The sequence below is a fragment of the Sinocyclocheilus grahami genome, unplaced genomic scaffold, assembly GCF_001515645.1.
Source record: "Sinocyclocheilus grahami isolate Dianchi unplaced genomic scaffold, SAMN03320097.WGS_v1.1 scaffold102.1, whole genome shotgun sequence".
Lineage (NCBI taxonomy): Eukaryota > Metazoa > Chordata > Actinopteri > Cypriniformes > Cyprinidae > Sinocyclocheilus > Sinocyclocheilus grahami.
In genome coordinates this window covers 483,863-506,108 of record NW_015505281.1, presented here as the reverse complement: position 1 = coordinate 506,108, position 22,246 = coordinate 483,863, and the positions used below count along the sequence as shown (strand labels likewise).

Below are 22,246 nucleotides of genomic sequence, written 5' to 3'. Positions count from 1 at the left end.
GACCTTGATTTCCAAATGAAATGCAAAATTTACTTTCATTTGAAAAGACGACTTTGGACCACTTAGCAACAGTCCAGTTTTTTTTCTCCACAGCCCAGGTAAGACGCTTCTGACATTGTCTCTGGTTCAGGAGTGGCTTGACACATGAGGAATGCGTAGTGGCTCTTGATGCGCTGACGCCAGCCTCAGTCCACTCCTTGTGAAGCTGCCCCAAATTCTTGAATGGATTTTGCCTGACAATCCTCTCAAGGCTGCGGTTATCCCTTTTGCTGGTGCACCTTTTCCTACCACACTTTTTCCTTCCACTCAACTTTCTATGAATATGCTTGGATACAGCACTCTGTGAACAACCAGCTTCTTTAGCAATTAATTTTTATGGCTTACCCTCTTTGTGGAGGGTGTCAATGACTGTCTTCTGGACATCTGTCAAGTCAGCAGTCTTCCCCATGATTGTGTAGCCTACTGACCCAGACTGAGAAACAATTTAAAGACTCAGGAAACCTTTGCAGGTGTTTTGAGGTAATAAGCTGATTAGGGTGTGACACCATGACTTTCCAATATTGAACTTTTTTACAATATTCAAATTTTCTGAGAGACTGAATTTTGGGTTTTCATTATCTGTAAGCCATAATCATCAAAATTTCAAGAAATAAAGGCTTGAAATATTTCACTCTATGTGTAATGAATCTATATAATATATGGGTTTCACTTTTTCACTTTCGTGACAAAAAATATCGACCTTTTTCATGATATTCAAATTTTTTTAGATGTACCTGTATAATTGCCATTCTGCCATTCTCCTTGACTATTTAATAATTTGTTTATTGTTACAACATATTGTAGTTTTTAGCTTAGAGTGCAGATGAAACACGATAGACATGATGGACATTGCATTGTTCTATATTGTTTATTGTTGGTATAACTAGAGCTCATCGTGCTGCTGAACACTTTGCATCCAAAGGTAACAGTTATTTGTCCTGTCGTATAACATGTAATGCGTTTTTATTTTGGAACAGAAGATGTTATTGAATTATGCAATACAGACAATCAATCAATCAATCAATCTGCATTTTTTTCGTACGAGGTGATAAATTTAGCTGAATGCAAACAGTTTAATGTAAGAGGTTTGCAGAGCAAACTTTGTCTTTACACATGTATCAATTTTTTAAAAGCCCCCTTTCGTCTATATTAATTTGGCTTTGCTTCCTGCCCGTAATTTTGAAAGCCATGCTTTTTGTGTCTCTTTGTGCTGTTTGAGTACATTTTTCGCTGATATTAAATTTTTTTGTTAATTTGCCATTCAGCTGAAATAGTATCTATTTGGTTGGTTGAAAAATAATGTTTTGCTTTCTTGATGTGATGTTCAGTTTTATCCGCGCGATGTCAGTATCTGCCTGTTGTTTGAGCATTCCTGACAAGACGAGGCTCCTCCTATTTTTCTTGTTCTGTCTTCCTGGATAAGGGCTTTGTTAGTCGTACGCCATTGTTCTCGGAGTCCACTCGTGGATTTAGCAGAAAACGTTTTACAGTCATGCGGAAGAATTTCGGTGATTTAACATACACTGCAATGGTCTGGTAAAATGTCTTTAACAGAGGGACATATTTTGAACGTGTGGATATTTTTTAGTGTCTTTCTTCGCTTTGGGATTTTTACAGATGGGCAGATTGTGTATTCCATAACGGAGGAGGTAAACCCAGGCACGGCAGTTGGAAATTTAGCTAAGGATTTTAACTTGAATTTACAGGACATTGAAAGACGTGGATTTCAAATCGTGTCGGAGACCAACCGAAGGTATTTCGATTTAAATGTGAAGACTGGTATTCTGCTAGTTAAGGACAGAATAGACCGAGATGAGATATGTGAACAGAATGTGAAGTGTTCTTTACCTCTAGAAGCAATTGTTAACTCGCCTTTAAATATATACAGATTTGAGGTAAATGTACTTGATATTAATGATAACTCACCAATATTTCCTACGGCAAAGACAACCCTAAATATTTCAGAATTAGCTTTTCCAGGGGAGCAGTTCGCTCTGCCGAGCCCGTTTGACGCAGATGTGGGCAGTAATTCGGTAAAGAGCTACAAACTGAGTCCGAATGAACACTTTTCTCTCGATGTTCAGAGCGGAGGAGAGCCGAGTGTGTCTGCTGAATTGGTGCTACAAAAAGCTTTAGATCGAGAGAAACAGCCGGTGATAGAGCTCACACTAACCGCTGTAGACGGAGGAAAACCTCCAAGATCAGGAACAATGCAGATAATTGTAAATGTAGAAGACATCAACGATAATATTCCTGTTTTCAGTTCTTCTGGACATCTGTCAAGTCAGCAGTCTTCCCCATGATTGTGTAGCCTACTGACCCAGACTGAGAAACAATTTAAAGACTCAGGAAACCTTTGCAGGTGTTTTGAGGTAATAAGCTGATTAGGGTGTGACACCATGACTTTCCAATATTGAACTTTTTTACAATATTCAAATTTTCTGAGAGACTGAATTTTGGGTTTTCATTATCTGTAAGCCATAATCATCAAAATTTCAAGAAATAAAGGCTTGAAATATTTCACTCTATGTGTAATGAATCTATATAATATATGGGTTTCACTTTCTGAAATGAGTGACAAAAAATATCGACCTTTTTCATGATATTCAAATTTTTTTAGATGTACCTGTATAATTGCCATTCTCTCTGCTGTCTTGACTATTTAATAATTTGTTTATTGTTACAACATATTGTAGTTTTTAGCTTAGAGTGCAGATGAAACACGATAGACATGATGGACATTGCATTGTTCTATATTGTTTATTGTTGGTATAACTAGAGCTCATCGTGCTGCTGAACACTTTGCATCCAAAGGTAACAGTTATTTGTCCTGTCGTATAACATGTAATGCGTTTTTATTTTGGAACAGAAGATGTTATTGAATTATGCAATACAGACAATCAATCAATCAATCAATCTGCATTTTTTTCGTACGAGGTGATAAATTTAGCTGAATGCAAACAGTTTAATGTAAGAGGTTTGCAGAGCAAACTTTGTCTTTACACATGTATCAATTTTTTAAAAGCCCCCTTTCGTCTATATTAATTTGGCTTTGCTTCCTGCCCGTAATTTTGAAAGCCATGCTTTTTGTGTCTCTTTGTGCTGTTTGAGTACATTTTTCGCTGATATTAAATTTTTTTGTTAATTTGCCATTCAGCTGAAATAGTATCTATTTGGTTGGTTGAAAAATAATGTTTTGCTTTCTTGATGTGATGTTCAGTTTTATCCGCGCGATGTCAGTATCTGCCTGTTGTTTGAGCATTCCTGACAAGACGAGGCTCCTCCTATTTTTCTTGTTCTGTCTTCCTGGATAAGGGCTTTGTTAGTCGTACGCCATTGTTCTCGGAGTCCACTCGTGGATTTAGCAGAAAACGTTTTACAGTCATGCGGAAGAATTTCGGTGATTTAACATACACTGCAATGGTCTGGTAAAATGTCTTTAACAGAGGGACATATTTTGAACGTGTGGATATTTTTTAGTGTCTTTCTTCGCTTTGGGATTTTTACAGATGGGCAGATTGTGTATTCCATAACGGAGGAGGTAAACCCAGGCACGGCAGTTGGAAATTTAGCTAAGGATTTTAACTTGAATTTACAGGACATTGAAAGACGTGGATTTCAAATTGTGTCGGAGACCAACCGAAGGTATTTCGATTTAAATGTGAAGACTGGTATTCTGCTAGTTAAGGACAGAATAGACCGAGATGAGATATGTGAACAGAATGTGAAGTGTTCTTTACCTCTAGAAGCAATTGTTAACTCGCCTTTAAATATATACAGATTTGAGGTAAATGTACTTGATATTAATGATAACTCACCAATATTTCCTACGGCAAAGACAACCCTAAATATTTCAGAATTAGCTTTTCCAGGGGAGCAGTTCGCTCTGCCGAGCCCGTTTGACGCAGATGTGGGCAGTAATTCGGTAAAGAGCTACAAACTGAGTCCGAATGAACACTTTTCTCTCGATGTTCAGAGCGGAGGAGAGCCGAGTGTGTCTGCTGAATTGGTGCTACAAAAAGCTTTAGATCGAGAGAAACAGCCGGTGATAGAGCTCACACTAACCGCTGTAGACGGAGGAAAACCTCCAAGATCAGGAACAATGCAGATAATTGTAAATGTAGAAGACATCAACGATAATATTCCTGTTTTCAGTAAATCGTTGTATAAAGCTCGCGTAAATGAAAACGCACCACCTGGTACTTCCATTATTAGAGTTCAAGCCAGCGACCCAGATGAGGGTGTCAATGGTGAGATTGTTTATGCTTTAGTCAATCACAATAACGATAAACACGTAGATTCATTTTTAATACATCCGGAAACTGGCGAGATTACAGTGAAAGGTGATGTAGATTACGAAAGAAAAAATGCTGTGGAGCTCCGCGTGCAGGCAAAAGACAAAGGGCATAAGCCAAGACCTGCTCTTTGTAAAGTGCTACTGGAAATTGTTGACATTAACGATAATGTTCCAAAAATCTCTGTAACATCTTTAGTTAATACTGTAAAAGAAGATGCTCCGATTGACACAATGGTTGGAATGATAACTGTAACTGATAGTGATGCTGGTAAAAATGGACAGGTAACTTTGAAGATTCAGGGCTCTGCTTCTTTTAAAGTTCAGAACTCATACAATAATTATTATACTTTAGTTGTTAATGGGCCTTTAGACAGAGAGCGCGCGTCTGAGTATAACGTGACTATCACAGCTACTGATGAAGGCACTCCGCCTCTCTCTAGCACCAGTGTCATTACTGTACACGTTTCTGATGTGAATGACAACGCGCCGCGCTTTCCAGAGCCCGTCATTAATGTTTATGTGAAAGAGAACAGTCAGATTGGAGCTGTTATTCATACTGTATCTGCTTTTGATCCTGATGTAGGTGATAATGCTCGGATAACATATTATTTACTAGAAAGCTCGAAAAGCGGCCCAGTAACATCCATGATCAACATAAACTCTGACAGTGGAGATATACGCAGTTTACGGTCGTTTAACTATGAGGAGATAAAAACGTTTGAGTTTAAAGTTCAGGCCACAGACTCTGGTGTTCCTCCGCTCAGCAGTAACGTGTCTGTCAATGTTTTTATCCTGGATGAGAATGACAACAGTCCCCTAATAAAGAAAAGGTAAGAGAGTTATATTACACGAAAGCACTTTAATTAAAGCTGCTGTTTCTACTTTGAATTTTTCGTGCTCTATATTGCTTATTCAGGTGATTTTATATCAGGTTTGAGGAGAAATAAAAATCAGTTTTACCTTATTTCTCCCTAAATGAATCTACTCTCGTTGCACAAATTTTTAAACTGCAGTTGTATCTTCTTTTGCACCAACATACTCTGTCCATGGTGCTGAAAACGCAAATGTTCTTATCTGCTTTACATTCAGGGGGTTCGTGAGTTGATGAAAAGCTATTCATTATAAAAATAGAATTATTTGAATAAAATTTAAATAAACAAATAATTTTGAAATTAAAAATATAGGGTGGAAATGTGTAATAAAGTAGTGTTTATGATCGCGGCAGTCCTTTGTTTAGAGAGTTTACCGTGAATTCAGCTCTATTTCTGCTGTTCCATAAGCACCTGCTGTCAAACAGTGGATTTAAGCGTTTATTCAGCCTGTCTACTGTTTTTCTTCTGTTGTTTTGGACCAAATGTATATTTGTAACTATTAATTGGTAGATTGAAAGATACAAACTAGTCTGCACTCTAAAAATTTCAATAATAATAATAGAGTATGTAGAATTGTTTATGAAGCAGATCAAATCTCTATAATGTATCATTTTGACTCATCCTTTTCTTGAAAAAAAAGAAAAGATTTAAAGCCTGAATTGTGAGATTTAACATTTTATAAAACATTTTTATCAGAACTTTATTTGTACGTGATGCATGTTAGCAGATAACATGCTATGCTGCAAGTCACCAAACCAATATTTTTTATTTGTTGAAAATCTGTTGGTTTTCAACTAAATTTCTGTCTGTATGAGTACTTCTTGAACATTTTCAGCACATTTTAACAATGCAGTGATACTATTGATAACTCTGATAATTTTGGTTACTATAATCGTGATGGACTTTTCATGCCATTTTATATCTCTAATAACAATAGCTATGTAAACTAATTCTGATAAAAACTTAAAAGCGGTTAAAAATAAATGTTTTTGAAATAGACAAAAAAAAGTACCATTAATGTTCTTATCTGCTTTACATTCAGGGGGTTCGTGAGTTGATGAAAAGCTATTCATTATAAAAATAGAATTATTTGAATAAAATTTAAATAAACAAATAATTTTGAAATTAAAAATATAGGGTGGAAATGTGTAATAAAGTAGTGGTTATGATCGCGGCAGTCCTTTGTTTAGAGAGTTTACCGTGAATTCAGCTCTATTTCTGCTGTTCCATAAGCACCTGCTGTCAAACAGTGGATTTAAGCTTTTATTCAGCCTGTCTACTGTTTTTCTTCTGTTGTTTTGGACCAAATGTATATTTGTAACTATTAATTGGTAGATTGAAAGATACAAACTAGTCTGCACTCTAAAAATTTCAATAATAATAATAGAGTATGTAGAATTGTTTATGAAGCAGATCAAATCCCTATAATGTATCATTTTGACTCATCCTTTTCTTGAAAAAAAAGAAAAGATTTAAAGCCTGAATTGTGAGATTTAACATTTTATAAAACATTTTTATCAGAACTTTATTTGTACGTGATGCATGTTAGCAGATAACATGCTATGCTGCAAGTCACCAAACCAATATTTTTTATTTGTTGAAAATCTGTTGGTTTTCAACTAAATTTCTGTCTGTATGAGTACTTCTTGAACATTTTCAGCACATTTTAACAATGCAGTGATACTATTGATAACTCTGATAATTTTGGTTACTATAATCGTGATGGACTTTTCATGCCATTTTATATCTCTAATAACAATAGCTATGTAAACTAATTCTGATAAAAACTTAAAAGCGGTTAAAAATAAATGTTTTTGAAATAGACAAAAAAAAGTACCATTACGTTATTAAAATAGTTACTTAAACTCACAGGGGCTACTTTAAGTAAATAATTTAAGCCAAAGGTGTTCGGCTGACAAAAAAAAAAAAAGTTTGGCAGCCCCTGTAAAAGAAGTAATATATGTCCGTTTCAGGTGTTCTTAACCTCTCTTGTACCCCCACCCCCCCTCCCCTTTTTTTCAGTTATTAAATTGGCTTGTTAAGTGTATGATTATTGTTATTGTTTATATTATGATTAGATAGTCGGTATAATGTGGACACTTCCTTCATTCTCGGCTTTATCAAATATATATTAAATGTATGCTTCTATAACCGAAAAATGTATCCTATCAAAATATTTCAACTAGAAACAGTGGAGTTTGCAGTTGTCCGCATGATGTCACTAGTCTTTCATTTTACACGAGAATTTTCCTGACTCCACTAAGCTCCGCCTCATTTTGTAGCTTCCGGAGCAGAGAGGCTTTGTTCAGAATTCACCATTGTGTCTGGAAGCTGCTGTAGTGCGTGGTTTCGTTTGAACATTTCCTCAGATACTATGCTGTCGGAATTTTATGATTTTGTCAAATTCAGAAGATTTAGAGGCAATGGCATCCAAAGGGCAATCAAGATTTCGGGTTTGGATTTCTGTGTACTTTCTGTGTTGGCTTTGGAATATAGCGGGCGGACAGCTGGTGTATTCAGTGTCGGAGGAAGCAAACACAGGCACTACAGTTGGGAATTTGGGGAAGGATTTTAATCTGAATATTCAGGACCTTGAGGTTCGAGGGTTTCATATTGTTCCGGGACCGAACAAGAGGTATTTCGATGTTAATACTAAAACTGGAATTCTCCATGTCAGAGAGAGAGTTGACCGAGAAGAGATTTGCGAGCAGAATATTAAATGTTCTCTGCCTTTAGAAGCCATGATTAGCTCACCATTGAATATTTACCGATTTGAAATAAATGTTGTTGATATTAATGACAATGCACCAGCATTTCGGACATCAATAACACATTTGAATGTCAGTGAATCAGCTTTTCCGGGGGAGAGGTTTCCGTTAAACAGAGCATTTGATGCTGATGTTGGAGTTAATTCGGTAAAGAACTACAAACTGAGTCCGAATGAGCATTTTTCTCTGGATGTTCAGAGCGGAGGAGAGCGGAGTGTGTCGGCTGAATTGGTGCTACAGAAAGCATTAGATCGAGAGAAACAGCCTGTTATCCAATTCACACTGACCGCTGTAGACGGAGGAAAACCACCGAAATCCGGTACAATGCAGATTGTTGTTAATGTTGTGGATATTAACGATAATATTCCTGTTTTCAGTAAGTCTTTGTACAAAGCTCGAATCAACGAGAATGCGGCGCCTGGTACTCACGTTATAACTGTTCAAGCTGTTGATTTAGACGAGGGCGTAAACGGTGATATAATTTATGCAGTTGTCAACCACGACAACGATAAAAATGTAAATGCGTTTTCGATAAACCCTGAAACAGGTGAAATTACTGTGCAAAAATACGTTGATTATGAGCAGAGTAATGCAATTGAAATCCGAATACAAGCAAAAGATAGAGGTTATAACCCGAGGGCTGCACACTGTAAAGTGCTGGTCGAGGTCGAGGATGTCAATGACAACATACCAGAGATATCTGTGACGTCTTTAGTGAGAACTGTTAAAGAAGATGCTCCGATTGACACAATGGTTGGAATGATAACTGTAACTGATAGTGATGCTGGTAAAAACGGACTGGTAACATTAAACATTCAGGGCTCTGCTCCTTTTAAAGTTCAGAAGTCGTACAAGAATTATTATACTTTAGTTGTTAACGGGCCTTTAGACAGAGAGCGCGCGTCTGAGTATAACGTGACTATCACAGCTACTGATGAAGGCACTCCGCCTCTCTCTAGCACCAGTGTCATTACTGTACACGTTTCTGATGTGAATGACAACGCGCCGCGCTTTCCAGAGCCCGTCATTAATGTTTATGTGAAAGAGAACAGTCAGATTGGAGCTGTTATTCATACTGTATCTGCTTTTGATCCTGATGTAGGTGATAATGCTCGGATAACATATTGTTTAATAGAAAGCTCAAAAAGCGGCCCAGTAACATCCATGATCAACATAAACTCTGACAGTGGAGATATACATAGTTTACAGTCGTTTAACTATGAGGAGATAAAAACGTTTGAGTTTAAAGTTCAGGCCACAGACTCTGGTGTTCCTCCGCTCAGCAGTAACGCGACTGTCAATGTTTTTATCCTGGATGAGAATGACAACAGTCCCGGGATTCTCGCGCCCTATTCCGAGCTCGGTTCCGTTAACACGGAGAACATCCCCTATTCTGCTGATGCGGGCTACTTTGTGGCCAAGATCAGGGCTGTAGATGCAGATTCTGGTTACAATGCGCTGCTGTCTTACCACATCTCTGAACCCAAAGGAAACAATCTGTTCCGAATCGGAACCAGCAGCGGGGAGATCAGGACTAAGAGGAGAATGAGTGACAATGACCTGAAAACTCACCCGCTGGTCATTTTGGTTTGTGATAACGGAGAGCCCTCACTGTCAGCGACTGTGTCTATTGATGTTGTGGTTGTTGAAAGCGCAGGTGACGGCAAGACTCCATTCAGACACGCGCCGATAAAGGAGGAGAGTTTCTCGGATTTAAATCTGTATTTGCTGATCGCCATTGTGTGCGTGTCCGTCATCTTTTTCCTGAGTCTCATCAGTTTGATAGCTGTAAAATGCCACAGGACAGACAGCAGTTTGGGCAGGTACAGCGCCCCGATGATCACCACTCACCCTGACGGGAGCTGGTCTTACTCCAAATCTGCTCAGCAGTATGACGTGTGTTTTAACTCGGACACACTGAAGAGTGACGTGGTGGTGTTCCCTGCGCCATTTCCGCGGTACTCACGTTATAACTGTTCAAGCTGTTGATTTAGACGAGGGCGTAAACGGTGATATAATTTATGCAGTTGTCAACCACGACAACGATAAAAATGTAAATGCGTTTTCGATAAACCCTGAAACAGGTGAAATTACTGTGCAAAAATACGTTGATTATGAGCAGAGTAATGCAATTGAAATCCGAATACAAGCAAAAGATAGAGGTTATAACCCGAGGGCTGCACACTGTAAAGTGCTGGTCGAGGTCGAGGATGTCAATGACAACATACCAGAGATATCTGTGACGTCTTTAGTGAGAACTGTTAAAGAAGATGCTCCGATTGACACAATGGTTGGAATGATAACTGTAACTGATAGTGATGCTGGTAAAAACGGACTGGTAACATTAAACATTCAGGGCTCTGCTCCTTTTAAAGTCCAGAAGTCGTACAAGAATTATTATACTTTAGTTGTTAACGGGCCTTTAGACAGAGAGCGCGCGTCTGAGTATAACGTGACTATCACAGCTACTGATGAAGGGACTCCGCCTCTCTCTAGCACCAGTGTCATTACTGTACACGTTTCTGATGTGAATGACAACGCGCCGCGCTTTCCAGAGCCCGTCATTAATGTTTATGTGAAAGAGAACAGTCAGATTGGAGCTGTTATTCATACTGTATCTGCTTTTGATCCTGATGTAGGTGATAATGCTCGGATAACATATTACATATTAGTAGATATGTTATGCTGTATGTTACCCAACCAATATTTTTGATTTGTTGAAAATCTGTTGGTTTTCAAATTAATTTGTGTGTGTGTGTGTGTGTGTGTGTATGAGTACTTGAACATTTCCAGGACATTTTAACAATACAGTAATACTATTGATAGCTCTGATCATTTTGGAAACAGTATAATCGTGATGAAATTGTCCTGCCATTTTATATCTGTAATAACAATACATATGTAAACTAATTCTGATGAAAACTTTCAAACGGTTAAAAAATTTAATGTTTTTGAAACATACATGCAAAAAATAAAAAAAGTGCCATTAAATTATTTAAATATTTACTTAAAATCACAGGGGGTACTTTAAGTAAATAATTTAAGCCAAAGGTAGGGGAAGCCTGAATATTACAATATATTAACTCATAATTATGAGAAGGTTTCTCATTACTATGACATAGTAAGTCGTTATTATGAGAAAGTTTCTCAATATAATGAGAAACTTAGTCATAATTATGAGAAAGTATCTCATTATTATGACTTAAAGAATTATATTATTTTTCTCAAAGTGGCGGGAATGGGCTTAAGAATGGAACATGTTTTATTAATATTTATTAAATAGATGCGCAATGGCTCGGATAATTCTTCTTGGTGGGACCGTTTTTTGTCTGGTTTTGCTGCGCTTGCTGTCAATAGCTTCAGCCCAGATCGCATATTCCATTTCAGAGGAGGTGAACACGGGGACGTTTGTTGGAAATATCGCAAAGGATCTTAATTTGAATGTTCAAGAACTGGAATCACGCGGATTTCATATCCCCGCAGTTTTGGGAAGGACTTATTTTGAGGTTAATTTGAAAACCGGTGTTCTGTTTGTCAGCGAAAGGATCGACAGGGAGGAATTTTGTCCAGCCTCACCGCAATGTTCAGTGAATTTAGAAGCCATTGTTGATAATCCGTTAAACCTGTTTCGCATTGAGATAAACATTTTAGACATTAATGACAATGCTCCGTCGTTTCGTATGAATTCTAAGCAATTTAATATTTCAGAATTGTCCTTTGTTGGAGACCGATTTCAGTTGCCTAGAGCCTCGGACCCTGATGTTGGCGCGAACTCGGTTAAAAACTACAAGCTGAGTCCAAACGAGCACTTTTCTCTGGATGTACAAAGCGGAGGAGAGCAGAGTGTGTCGTCTGAGTTAGTACTGCAGAAAGCTTTAGATCGAGAAAAACAGCTTGTGATCCAGCTCACACTGACTGCTGTAGACGGAGGAAAACCTCCCAAATCAGGTACAATGCAGATAGTCATAAATGTGCAAGATGTGAATGATAACGCACCCGTGTTTGGTAAAGCTCTTTACAAAGTGCGACTTGTTGAAAATGCACCAGTGGGAACATTAGTCATACATCTAAATGCCAGTGATTTAGATGAGGGTGTGAATAGTGAAATTATTTATTCTTTAGTGCCCCAAGACAGCGATGACAAAGCAAATAGCCTTTTTAAAATGGACTCTTCCACCGGCGTGATTTCAGTGCAGGGCAGTGTGGATTTTGAGCAACACAATGCATACGAGATTCATGCTCAGGCTAAAGACAAAGGGTCGAGTCCGCGATCCGCGCACTGTAAAATATTAGTAGAGGTTTTAGATATAAACGACAATGAGCCAGAAATATCATTAATGTCACAAGTGAACATAGTAAGGGAGGATGCTAAAAAAGAAACAACGGTTGCTTTGATAACGATATCGGACAAAGACTCGGGAAAGCATGGGAATACGCATGGGAACGTGGTAGGTGATGTTCCTTTTAAATTACAGTCGTCGTATAAAAACTATTATTCTCTTGTAGTGGATGGGCCGTTGAATAGAGAGCGTGTTGATCGATATAATGTCACAATCATGGCGTCAGATGAAGGGACTCCGCCTCTTTCTGCCACTCGTGTTTTTACAGTATATGTATCTGATGTTAATGACAATCCGCCACGTTTCCCAAATCCTGTCATAAATATTTTTGTAAAAGAAAATGGCCATAAAGGCCAAATCATTTACACTATTTCAGCTGTTGATCCAGATTTAGATGAAAATTCCAAAATTACTTATGGATTATTGGAACCACTTCATAAATCTGGAAATTCATATTCTGCTGTTAGTATAAACCCTGATAGTGGGGATATACACAGTTTACAGTCATTTGACTATGAGGAGACAAAAACGTTTGAGTATAAAGTTCAGGCCACAGACTCTGGTGTTCCTCCGCTCAGCAGTAACGTGACTGTCAATGTTTTTATCCTGGATGAGAATGACAACAGTCCCAGGATTCTCGCTCCCTATTCCGAGCTCGGTTCTGTTAACACAGAGAACATCCCCTATTCTGCTGATGCGGGCTACTTTGTGGCCAAGATCAGGGCTGTAGATGCAGATTCTGGTTACAATGCGCTGCTGTCTTACCACATCTCTGAACCCAAAGGAAACAGTCTGTTCCGAATCGGAACCAGCAGCGGGGAGATCAGGACTAAGAGGAGAATGAGTGACAATGACCTGAAAACTCACCCGCTGGTCATTTTGGTTTGTGATAACGGAGAGCCCTCACTGTCAGCGACTGTGTCTATTGATGTTGTGGTTGTTGAAAGCGCAGGTGACGACAAGACCACATTCAGACACGCGCCGATAAAAGAGGAGAGTTTCTCGGATTTAAATCTGTATTTGCTGATCGCCATTGTGTGCGTGTCCGTCATCTTTTTACTGAGTCTCATCAGTTTGATGGCTGTGAAATGCCACAGGACAGACAGGAGTTTGGGCAGGTACAGCGCCCCGATGATCACTACTCACCCTGACGGGAGCTGGTCTTACTCCAAATCTACTCAGCAGTATGATGTGTGTTTTAGCTCCGACACACTGAAGAGTGACGTAGTGGTTTTCCCTGCACCATATCCTCCTGCAGATGCAGAACTAATCAGTATTAATGGAGGAGACACATTTACCAGAACACAAACACTTCCTAATAAAGAAAAGGTAAGCCTTTCTAGGGGGCCTCTATTTGTCCAGTTAAAATATAATATTTGGCCCTAAGTTCCTATGTGTGCTTTTACATAGTTTAAGTCTTGTATTGAGTTCCTGACACCTCTGCTGATTCATGGACCTTTTTAGGTTCGCCTGAGACTGAGAGCTCTCCATGGTGCTGAAACACACTGATAAGCATAGTTTGAATCTGTCCAGCAGCAGTGTGCTGAATTGAGCAGTCATTTTTTTATGATGCCTATATGGAATACCAAATTTTATGTTTGGCCAAACTATCCACCTTTTTCTTCAACGCGGAAGTAAGCCTATGGGTGAGACTTCCGGTTCATTAACCGCTATAGGTAAATAACGAGGAGAATAACAACGTGCAGTAAACGGTAAAACTGTTTGCACTACAAACCAGTGTGTTCATAATTAAGATAATACATTAAAATAATATGATAAGACACACCAACTTTCAATATCAAGCAGCAAAACGAACTGTTTTGCTCAGCTAAAAATAGCTGGACGGAGTGGACGCAGATGAAACCGGAAGCCATACCCATATATTTTCCAAATGGCCGCGCCCATTTTTACGACAAGAAAAAGGTGGATACAGATCAGTTTCAAGGGTTTTTCCTCATATTTGCAGCTGTTATTTTATTGTTATTTTTTTCTTTATTGCTTTTTTCCCCAGTTCTGGACACTTGTATTATGCAGAGATTACTACATTTGTTTCTAGGTCTGAACATGAGTCAGACGGCTGTCACGTGGAGCGGATTTGTCGCTGCCTGGGTCATGTTTGTTAAGGAGTCCATGCCCGGCTTCTGTGCTCCCCTTGGATGATCTCTGGCACATAAACGGCAAAAAAGGATGCTACTACTGGGCTTAAATTTCTATCTTACTGAACACATGCCTTTTCCCAATTTTTTAGCTTTTTTTTACTTTCTGCAGGTAGTACCCGTTACTGGTGGTGCTTCTTTTCAACCTCTTTGTGTGCCTTTCAATCATTTTAGAATCTATTTCCCAATTGAATTTTCATTTAAATTCACTTCGTAAACCGTGTTCAGTAGATTAGAATTTTAACTGCAGTCTATCCACACACTGTCTCTCCTTGCAGCTGAGGCCTCTCAGCAGGGTGGGAGCAATACAGATAATTTCTACAGCTTATAATTTGGAGAAGGGCTGTCTTATATCCCTATATATAGTGCTGTCTCATTCGCAAATTAAACCTGTATTTTATTTTTTTGCATGATTTGATATTGTTATTGGCCAGTTGGATGCTTTCTCTCTATCATCCCTATGCTTTTAGATCAATCCGGTTGTGTTTGTCTCTGCTGTACACTTTGTAGTGGATTGCATCAGTGAAATGCATGTGGTATGTATGTGAATATGTATGTAAAAAGAAGTATGTATGTGTATATGTGTGTGTGTGTGTGTGTGTGTGTGTATATATATATATATATATATATATATATATATAAATTTTACTGTATATATTACTGTAATATATACAGTAGATATCTTAATGTTATCTATTCTGCTGTTTTACAGTACACCTGCAGGTTTGTGCTTTGCTGTGTTTTGTTGCGTTAAGCAGAACCACACAAAACAGAATTCAGCTCTATTATTGTCTCTGCACCGGCTGAGATTTTCCTTCAAAGCGGATGCATGTTGCCTGTGTGGGAGAACGAGAGGGGGATGGGAGAGAGAAAAAGAGGGATAGAGAAAGGGAGGAGAGTGGGGGTGTTGAGGAAGGAGAGATGGGATAAAAGGTAGAGGGAAAAATCCAAAGAGAGGGAGAGAGATGGGACATGTAGTGGGGGAGGGGCCGGTAATTTTCCGTTCTGCGCTGCAGGAGCCCATGGTTTGCAGTCTGAGCTCATAGTTCTGACATCATCACTGTCAATCACACCGAAGCCCCACCCTGTGCTCCAGTTCTGCTGAGGACAAGAGTCACTGTGACAACAACCGCAGACACAGTCATGCTCTTTATAGAGTGAGTGGTATATGTGTGTGTTTGTGATAGTTTGCTTATATGAGCAGAGGTTGTTCATTTGATATTTGTTGACCAGCAGTATGAATAAGAGTGTCAGCAGCAAAGGTTTCATTACAGTCCTGCACTGACTCTGGCTTGTACAGAGCATTAAATTGATTTCATAAGCACATTACTAAGATACAGTTCAGCTAATTGCTTTACATTTTAGTAATGTGCCTTAATGCAAAGAGGTCCACTCGTATGAAGAGAAACTCAATTCAACATCAGTTGTGCTGCAAGATAGATTTATTATTCACAATATATTATTTTGCAGTGAAATAATAATAATAAAAAAAATTCAAGACCATGTCATTAGAACATTTTCCTTCCAATTCGTCCTTGTATCATGACTTGCAAGAATGAGAACGTTAAAGTAAAGAATGTAGAATTGCATCTGTAAATCAAATGTTAGTTTTGGCAAATGGTACATTTAAATTCTTTGTCCATCAATCAGTTCAAATCAATGAATTTGTAACTCTGATTTAACAATTCGTTTGCAGCATCATTTTAAAAATAATCTTTATTGCATTATTATCTTAGCACAGAATATTTATTGTTTTTAGCCTTAAACATTTAGAATAAAATGGGCAATAATAGCTGTTTGGTTAGGGTTATGGTCCCCCTGACTCCTTGAAGTGCGTTTAGAGCAAAATAAACCATAAAATATTGAATATTTTTTGCTCCATTTCCCATTCGTAGTTATGTCCTACAGTTATGAGCTAAAGCATATGATTTATTGGCATAATCATTGACCAGTAGTTAATCAAATAGCATGTGTCTTTTTTGTTCCTTTTACTCCTCTGTCTCCCTCACTTCCTGTCCAAACATGCGCCATAATGTTTACATTGCGATCTTGGCACTTTGTGTCTTTTCTTATCCCTTCATCTTCAGGTTGTCATAGCAACCCGGCTCTGTTTCTTTAAAACCAGCCAATGCTGCATTTTGCCACACCCACACACAGAGTGAGAGAGAGACAGAGAGAAAGCAAGAGGGGAGAGAAAACGGGAAAGAGCATGCGGAGTCAGTATGAGCAGAAAGGGTGTGGTGAGCTGGTATGGTAAATGAACGGAAGAGAGACGGTATATTTAGAGCATGTTGAAAAAGAGGGAATAAAAGGGGAAGCAGGTGGCATCAGGCAAACAAATGAGGGTGTCGGGAAGACAATAAAAAACCTGATTTGCTGAATTAATTCACTCTCAGGAGTGTGAGTGGAGAAACAGCAGCCGCTGGGAGTTTAGCCACTGATTAAACATGACAGAATTTATCATAGGCTCATTGAGAGACAGAGAGGAAGAAAGAGAAGGAGAGACGAGGAGCAGGAAAAGATGATGAAACATGTGCTTTCAGGATGTAAACCCTGATTGTTTTTAGTGTAAGCCCAGAATGATGGTGTTGGCTTCGCTTTGCAAAGTGTTATGTCTAATGACTTATTAATTTTTGTCTCTATTATTGATACAAAGAGTGTTGTTGGTGTTTGTATTTTTGCTCTCTTTCTCTCCCTTTCTCTCTCTACCTGTGTGTCTGTGCTTGATAGGCTAGTGATGATCAGCTGCGCTCATACACCTGAATGCGCTGTCCACAACCTGATTGGTGCGTGATTGCTGGCTTCTAGTTCAAAATAGCAGAGAGAGCGTGGAGGAAGGAGAGAGACATCGCGGCATTTGAGGTTGTTTCGCTCTCCTAGCCCATGAGCGCTTATCGCACTTGTTGTGTTCTTTGTTGAGTTGTCACAATGGTTCCTGAGTTGATGATTTGCTTAATAATCAGTTAAGCTGGTGGGTAAGGTCTGGTGGAGGATACCAATAAATTTTATCCTGTTTAATGGTTAGTTAGAGTGAGGGAAGTTATATGTTGTTTTGTTTATTTTCTTTAATGTATAGGTCATTTAATATTTTCCCCTTTTAGGTAGAGGTATTGTTTTTTTTGTTTTGTTTTTTTTTTGTTCGGGCCTACAGACTCCTCCCGAGGTAATGTTTCTTTGTTTGTATTTACTGTTACTTTTGTATTAATGTTATCCTTTTTTTGAATCCCTTGATTGAGTTAAAATTAAAAGGCACCCAAGCCGTTTTCAAACTCAAATCTGTGGTTGGTTGTGATTCCTGGGCCTGGAGAGCTGGAGATCCTCAAAGTCTCTCCACTATTTATTGTTTGTCGTTCCCATTTACCCCTAGACCAAAAGGGGGAGGACGTAACAATAGGTAGGCAAACTAAGCAGCTATTTCTTTCCCCCTGATGCACTCATTTAACAACTTTCTAAATAAAACAATAATCTTGCAGCAACCCAACTGTTATGTGTACTGTGCTGTTAATGTACAAAACTATTAAAGAGTGAAAATAATTGTTTATCAAAACTGTAAATAAAAAGTTTGAGTCCATCTTGCAATAAAGTTCTATTTTAGTATTTTTACTTAAAAATCTTATGTTTAAATCAATGTGGGTTTTTTCCGTTTTTGTAATTATTTTTTAAATTTACTAGTAATTTATTTATTATTGTTATTATTTTAGTTTTTTTTAAATTCATGAATACAGAGATTAATACAAGATTAAAAGTGCTGGTTCTGGTGCCTTTTCGCTTGAAAACACTTACACTATGCTATTATAATGTTTCAGCATTCATTCTGAAATGTATATATACCGTTATTTATCTGTCCTAAGCCCTGAATGTCCACTGACTCTAGAACTGTCCTTGTAGGGTAAGCAGCAAAAAAGAAAAGAGAAAACCTGGCTGCTTGATTTATTCTGGCTTTCACACACATACACAGCATTTATGGGGTTCTCAGTAGTGGCTTTGCAGCTCTGTCTGTGCAGAGGACTACTGAGGCTTGTCTGCATTGCCTGATAGCTTTGTTTCACCTCCACAGGCGTCTTTTTTTAGAATCAGGCTTCTGAAGGGCAGCCAGTGCTGAGGCAGCAGGGTTTATCAGGGTCCCGGAGGATGACTTGTTTTGTGTTTAGTAAAATCATGGACTGTTCTCTGACGGAGAAATGTAATGGAGGAGAAATTACACGTGCTTTGGGATCACAGATCCAGGGATCACGTTGGTTTACAGAAGCAGAGAGCGTTTTGGGTGTGTTTAGCTATGCCTGCAGAGAATAGAACCGAGAATTCTGAATGTTTTATTTATTCTGCTGTCCCTAAAATGTCCTTTTGAAGATGAGCTAGAAGTTTGAATGCTTTTTTGAAAATCTAGGCTATGATTAGTAACGCCTGTTTTAATTATTAGATAAATAATGTAAAAAGTTGTTCTGACAATGATTCAATTTAATTACAGTTCTTTAAACTAAATTCTTTTTTGAAGTTGTAAATAAAACAGATTATTTGAGTATGTTTTACAATAAGATACAATTTCAGTTTTTACTTAATGTAATGTTTAGTTTCTTGTTGTTTCTTTGTTACTGTCAAATTTGCTAACAATTTCTGAATGTAAATTGTTTCTACACATTTTATTAGTGCATACTTTGATGTTTACCAATGTAGAACGATAGAAAGAAGATACATATATTTTGCCTTCTCACTCACTTCTCACTTGCCTTTAAATTTTCACTTTAAATTTGAATAGTTTCATGATTGGTCAGGATGTGTCAGTTTATTCTACAGTAAAGCCATTATTTAAGGGTAGCTGAGAAGGAAAAGATGATGGGAGAATAGGTTGTTTTAAAAATAGATCACACTGCAGGAGAAACATGGAAATGTCTGGCAGACATAAGTATTGAGGATAAGAGCATAACAATTTTTAGAGATGAAATTTGCAAAAAGGGATTGTTTTATTCCATCCCATTGCTGCTTTGCCTAATGATGACATGCATTCTGATATGAGTTATGCAGACCTGCAGTTCTTCTTTGTACCCATAGAGGTCTGACTTTACCCATCCTCTGTTTGACAACGTCCAGTTCATGCTGACACACCCAGAGTATTTTCTTCTTCTTGGTCTTTCAGCCTATATCTAATTAATATTCAGGTCTCCTAGAAATAAAATAGTACTTTATTAAACGTGATATTTATATTTTTATGTGTAGCTTATAATATAGCAAAGTTTTAATCTATACAAATATCCAAAGTTGTTTACAAATGTAGAATTTAATTAGATATTTTTTTTACAGAATTCTATATTTATATAAAATATTTATAGAATACCTCATACATTTTAAATTAATTATATTAATTTATTTTTATTTTTAATAAAACATTTAACATTAAGAAAAAGTCAAATGTTACATTAATTTATTTCTATAACAAACATATATGGCTTGATATTTTCATGTAGCTTATACCATTGCAAAGCTTTAATCAATAAAAATATCCAAAGAGGTTTACAGTAAATTGTACAATAAAAAATTTAGAATTTGATTTAAATGTTGAGAAAATATATCTAATTGTGTCAGTTATTTAAAGATTTTATTTTATTTTTTTACACGAGTTTGTTTCTATAACAAACGTCTATGGAAATATCCAATTAGATACACATAGTAGTAAAAATAAATAGTTTATTGAATAGAGCATGGTGGTCTTCTGTTGATGTCATCTTTTATTGTGAATGATGAGTGCAGTGAGGTCATCACTCATGGCCCTGAGCAGTGTGACAATGAAGAGGGAAGCCCCAGTCAAACAGAAGTAAAAAAAACTGACTCGCACACATTTTTTAGACAGACAAAACTGACTCACAAACTCCCATAATGACCCTCATTTTATAAAGACACGTGAGGACAATTCAACACATGAATTATAGAGAAGTCACTCTCATAAACGTTTCTACTCACTCACCTCTAACAACTGTGTGACAGTCTAAAAGCTGGACCTGCAAAGCTCTGTTCTGCATAACAGCTATTATTGCAGTCTAATGAATGTCTTATTAAAGGGGCAATAACTGCACTGTAATGACCCAGCGTTAATATTTCAGAGGCATTTATAATGAGTGAGTAGAGCTGGAAATTAATATCTAACAGTAACTGTGGTGAGACTCTGATACAGAGAGATAATGAGATCCATCCATCCATCCAATTTTAGTAAAATGGATAATCCTGAAAGTTTATTTGCTTTTGTGTTTTAAAGCACAAAAAAGTGGTCTCAGACTTGTGGATGCCACTGCATGTAAGTAATGTGTGTATGTCCTGTTTACATCTAGAACAGCTAAGAAAATCTGAGGAAGTTGAAGTTAAGGTGTAAACTTTAACGTTGTACAGACAAATTTCAGAGTAAGTGAATAAATGGTTTAGGGTGGTCGATGAGAATTGCAGAATGAAGGGTTTGATTTGTTGATAAAAAGCTCCTAATATAGAAATATTCAGCCATTGCATAACATTTAAGACACTGATTTGCATGAAATTTGGCTGCAGAAGGAGCAAAACAGCATATTTTTGTTGAGTCTGAAAAGTGTCCGTTTGAGCAGAAAGTAGGAGAGATAACTTCATCTAAAACCCCAAGAGAGGGGGAAAACAATTAGCAGCAGACAGCAGATGGATGCAGTTCCAACAGGTAAGACAGGGAGATGTCAATGTTGTACAAATGCATCACAGCACAATGAGAGTCAGAAAATGACAGTGAGATAATGTGTGTGTGTACATGCTAGACAGACCTCAAAAGAAAGGCCAGGTGTTTGGATCAGCTTGCGTGCATAATTGTCGAGATTATCACAGATTTTTTTTCTTCCTCCTCTTTGAAATGGGCATAAACAGCCGTGTGTGTCCCGCGGGGAGCGTCTGTGAAATGTCAGGGCAGCGCAGTCAGAGCTCACCTTTACTGAGCAAAATATAAAAGAATATTGTGACTTTGAATGTGCAAAGAATATTTTTGTAAATTGAATAGTTGTCTGTGGTTTTCTTTTCACAGTTTGCATCGAATGCTATAGATTACATTTTTAATATAATTACATATAAATTTATAAATAAAATATTTTTAAATGAGGCAAGTCACATCTGCAGTATAAATGGCTCTAATTCATTATACAGTTCGAATGGCAGTGTTGTGAATTTGTTGCTGATATACACACAAGTTCTGTGACCTATTGCTTATTATTTTTTTTAAAGATTCTCTCTCTCTCTCTCGCTATGGGGGAACGCCTCTTCGTGACCCGTGTCTGAAGCATACATTGAAAAAGCACCAACAACACGCCGGCGACAGCCATGACGTCACTACCGGTGCGACTATAGTATAAATAGGCACCGGGAGAAAACATCATCCACTTCTTCGTCTGAAGCATGGCAAGAAACCTAGAGGACGCAGTGTCTCGTTCCCTACTCAGGGAACCATGTTTACATACGTAACCTGAGATGTTCCCTTTCATGGGAACTTCGAACTGCGTCCTCTAGGGGTCGCTATGGGGAACGGTATACCCACGCCACCGTGCTGAGGGGAGTGCAAGCCAGAAACCATGGCGAGCACTAAGTACCAATTCTACCATTTTGCCATGGGAGTTGCCCCAGGGACGTTAGACGGCTGTCAGTGACATTATTCCCTACAGCCAAAGGCCTAGGCTACATACCCCCAAAACTTACCTGTTAGGACCAGAACTCCTGGGCCTGGGGTAGAGCTCAAGGCTTGGAATCAGGAATATATTCCTTTAAGGGAATACGACCAAGA

General features: G+C 38.0%; 5 protein-coding genes and 1 long non-coding RNA gene across 7 annotated transcripts in view; 5 read left to right on the top strand and 1 right to left on the bottom strand.

The window, feature by feature from the left end:
• The first annotated feature begins 1,491 nt into the window (after nt 1-1,491).
• Nucleotides 1,492-3,297, top strand: LOC107588383 (protocadherin gamma-C4-like). Its single transcript, XM_016276458.1, has 2 exons — nt 1,492-2,322; nt 3,260-3,297. Exons 1-2 carry the CDS (start codon nt 1,581-1,583, stop codon nt 3,295-3,297), a joined length of 780 nt encoding a protein of 259 aa, XP_016131944.1. The 5' UTR covers nt 1,492-1,580.
• An 86-nt stretch (nt 3,298-3,383) lies between these two features.
• On the top strand, nt 3,384-5,441 carry LOC107588382 (protocadherin-10-like). The gene is made up of 2 exons (XM_016276457.1): nt 3,384-5,159; nt 5,362-5,441. The coding sequence occupies exons 1-2, from the start codon at nt 3,473-3,475 to the stop codon at nt 5,439-5,441; spliced, it is 1,767 nt and encodes a 588-aa protein (XP_016131943.1). The 5' UTR covers nt 3,384-3,472.
• A 2,176-nt stretch (nt 5,442-7,617) lies between these two features.
• On the top strand, nt 7,618-9,965 carry LOC107588381 (protocadherin alpha-4-like). The gene has a single exon (XM_016276456.1). The coding sequence runs from the start codon at nt 7,632-7,634 to the stop codon at nt 9,963-9,965; it is 2,334 nt and encodes a 777-aa protein (XP_016131942.1). The 5' UTR covers nt 7,618-7,631.
• Nucleotide 9,966: 1 nt separating this feature from the next.
• LOC107588380 (protocadherin gamma-C3-like) lies at nt 9,967-10,689 on the top strand (the record flags this gene model as incomplete). Its single annotated transcript, XM_016276454.1, has 1 exon — nt 9,967-10,689. A coding segment is annotated over one exon (723 nt), but the record flags the coding sequence as incomplete, so codon positions are not given.
• A 577-nt stretch (nt 10,690-11,266) lies between these two features.
• Nucleotides 11,267-14,672, top strand: LOC107588306 (protocadherin alpha-3-like). Its single transcript, XM_016276347.1, has 2 exons — nt 11,267-13,645; nt 14,373-14,672. The coding sequence occupies exons 1-2, from the start codon at nt 11,267-11,269 to the stop codon at nt 14,376-14,378; spliced, it is 2,385 nt and encodes a 794-aa protein (XP_016131833.1). The 3' UTR covers nt 14,379-14,672.
• Nucleotides 14,673-20,171: 5,499 nt separating this feature from the next.
• LOC107588308 (uncharacterized) overlaps nt 20,172-22,246 on the bottom strand; it is a 5,686-nt gene continuing 3,611 nt past the window's right edge. The window contains exons 2-3 of one of the 2 annotated variants that reach the window (XR_001609564.1): nt 21,243-21,406; nt 20,172-20,237 (exon numbers count right to left, since the gene is read on the bottom strand). This is a non-coding gene — a long non-coding RNA (uncharacterized lncRNA). The remainder of the gene's footprint in view (nt 20,238-21,242; nt 21,407-22,246) is intronic. The other variant, XR_001609563.1, reaches the window with a different exon arrangement.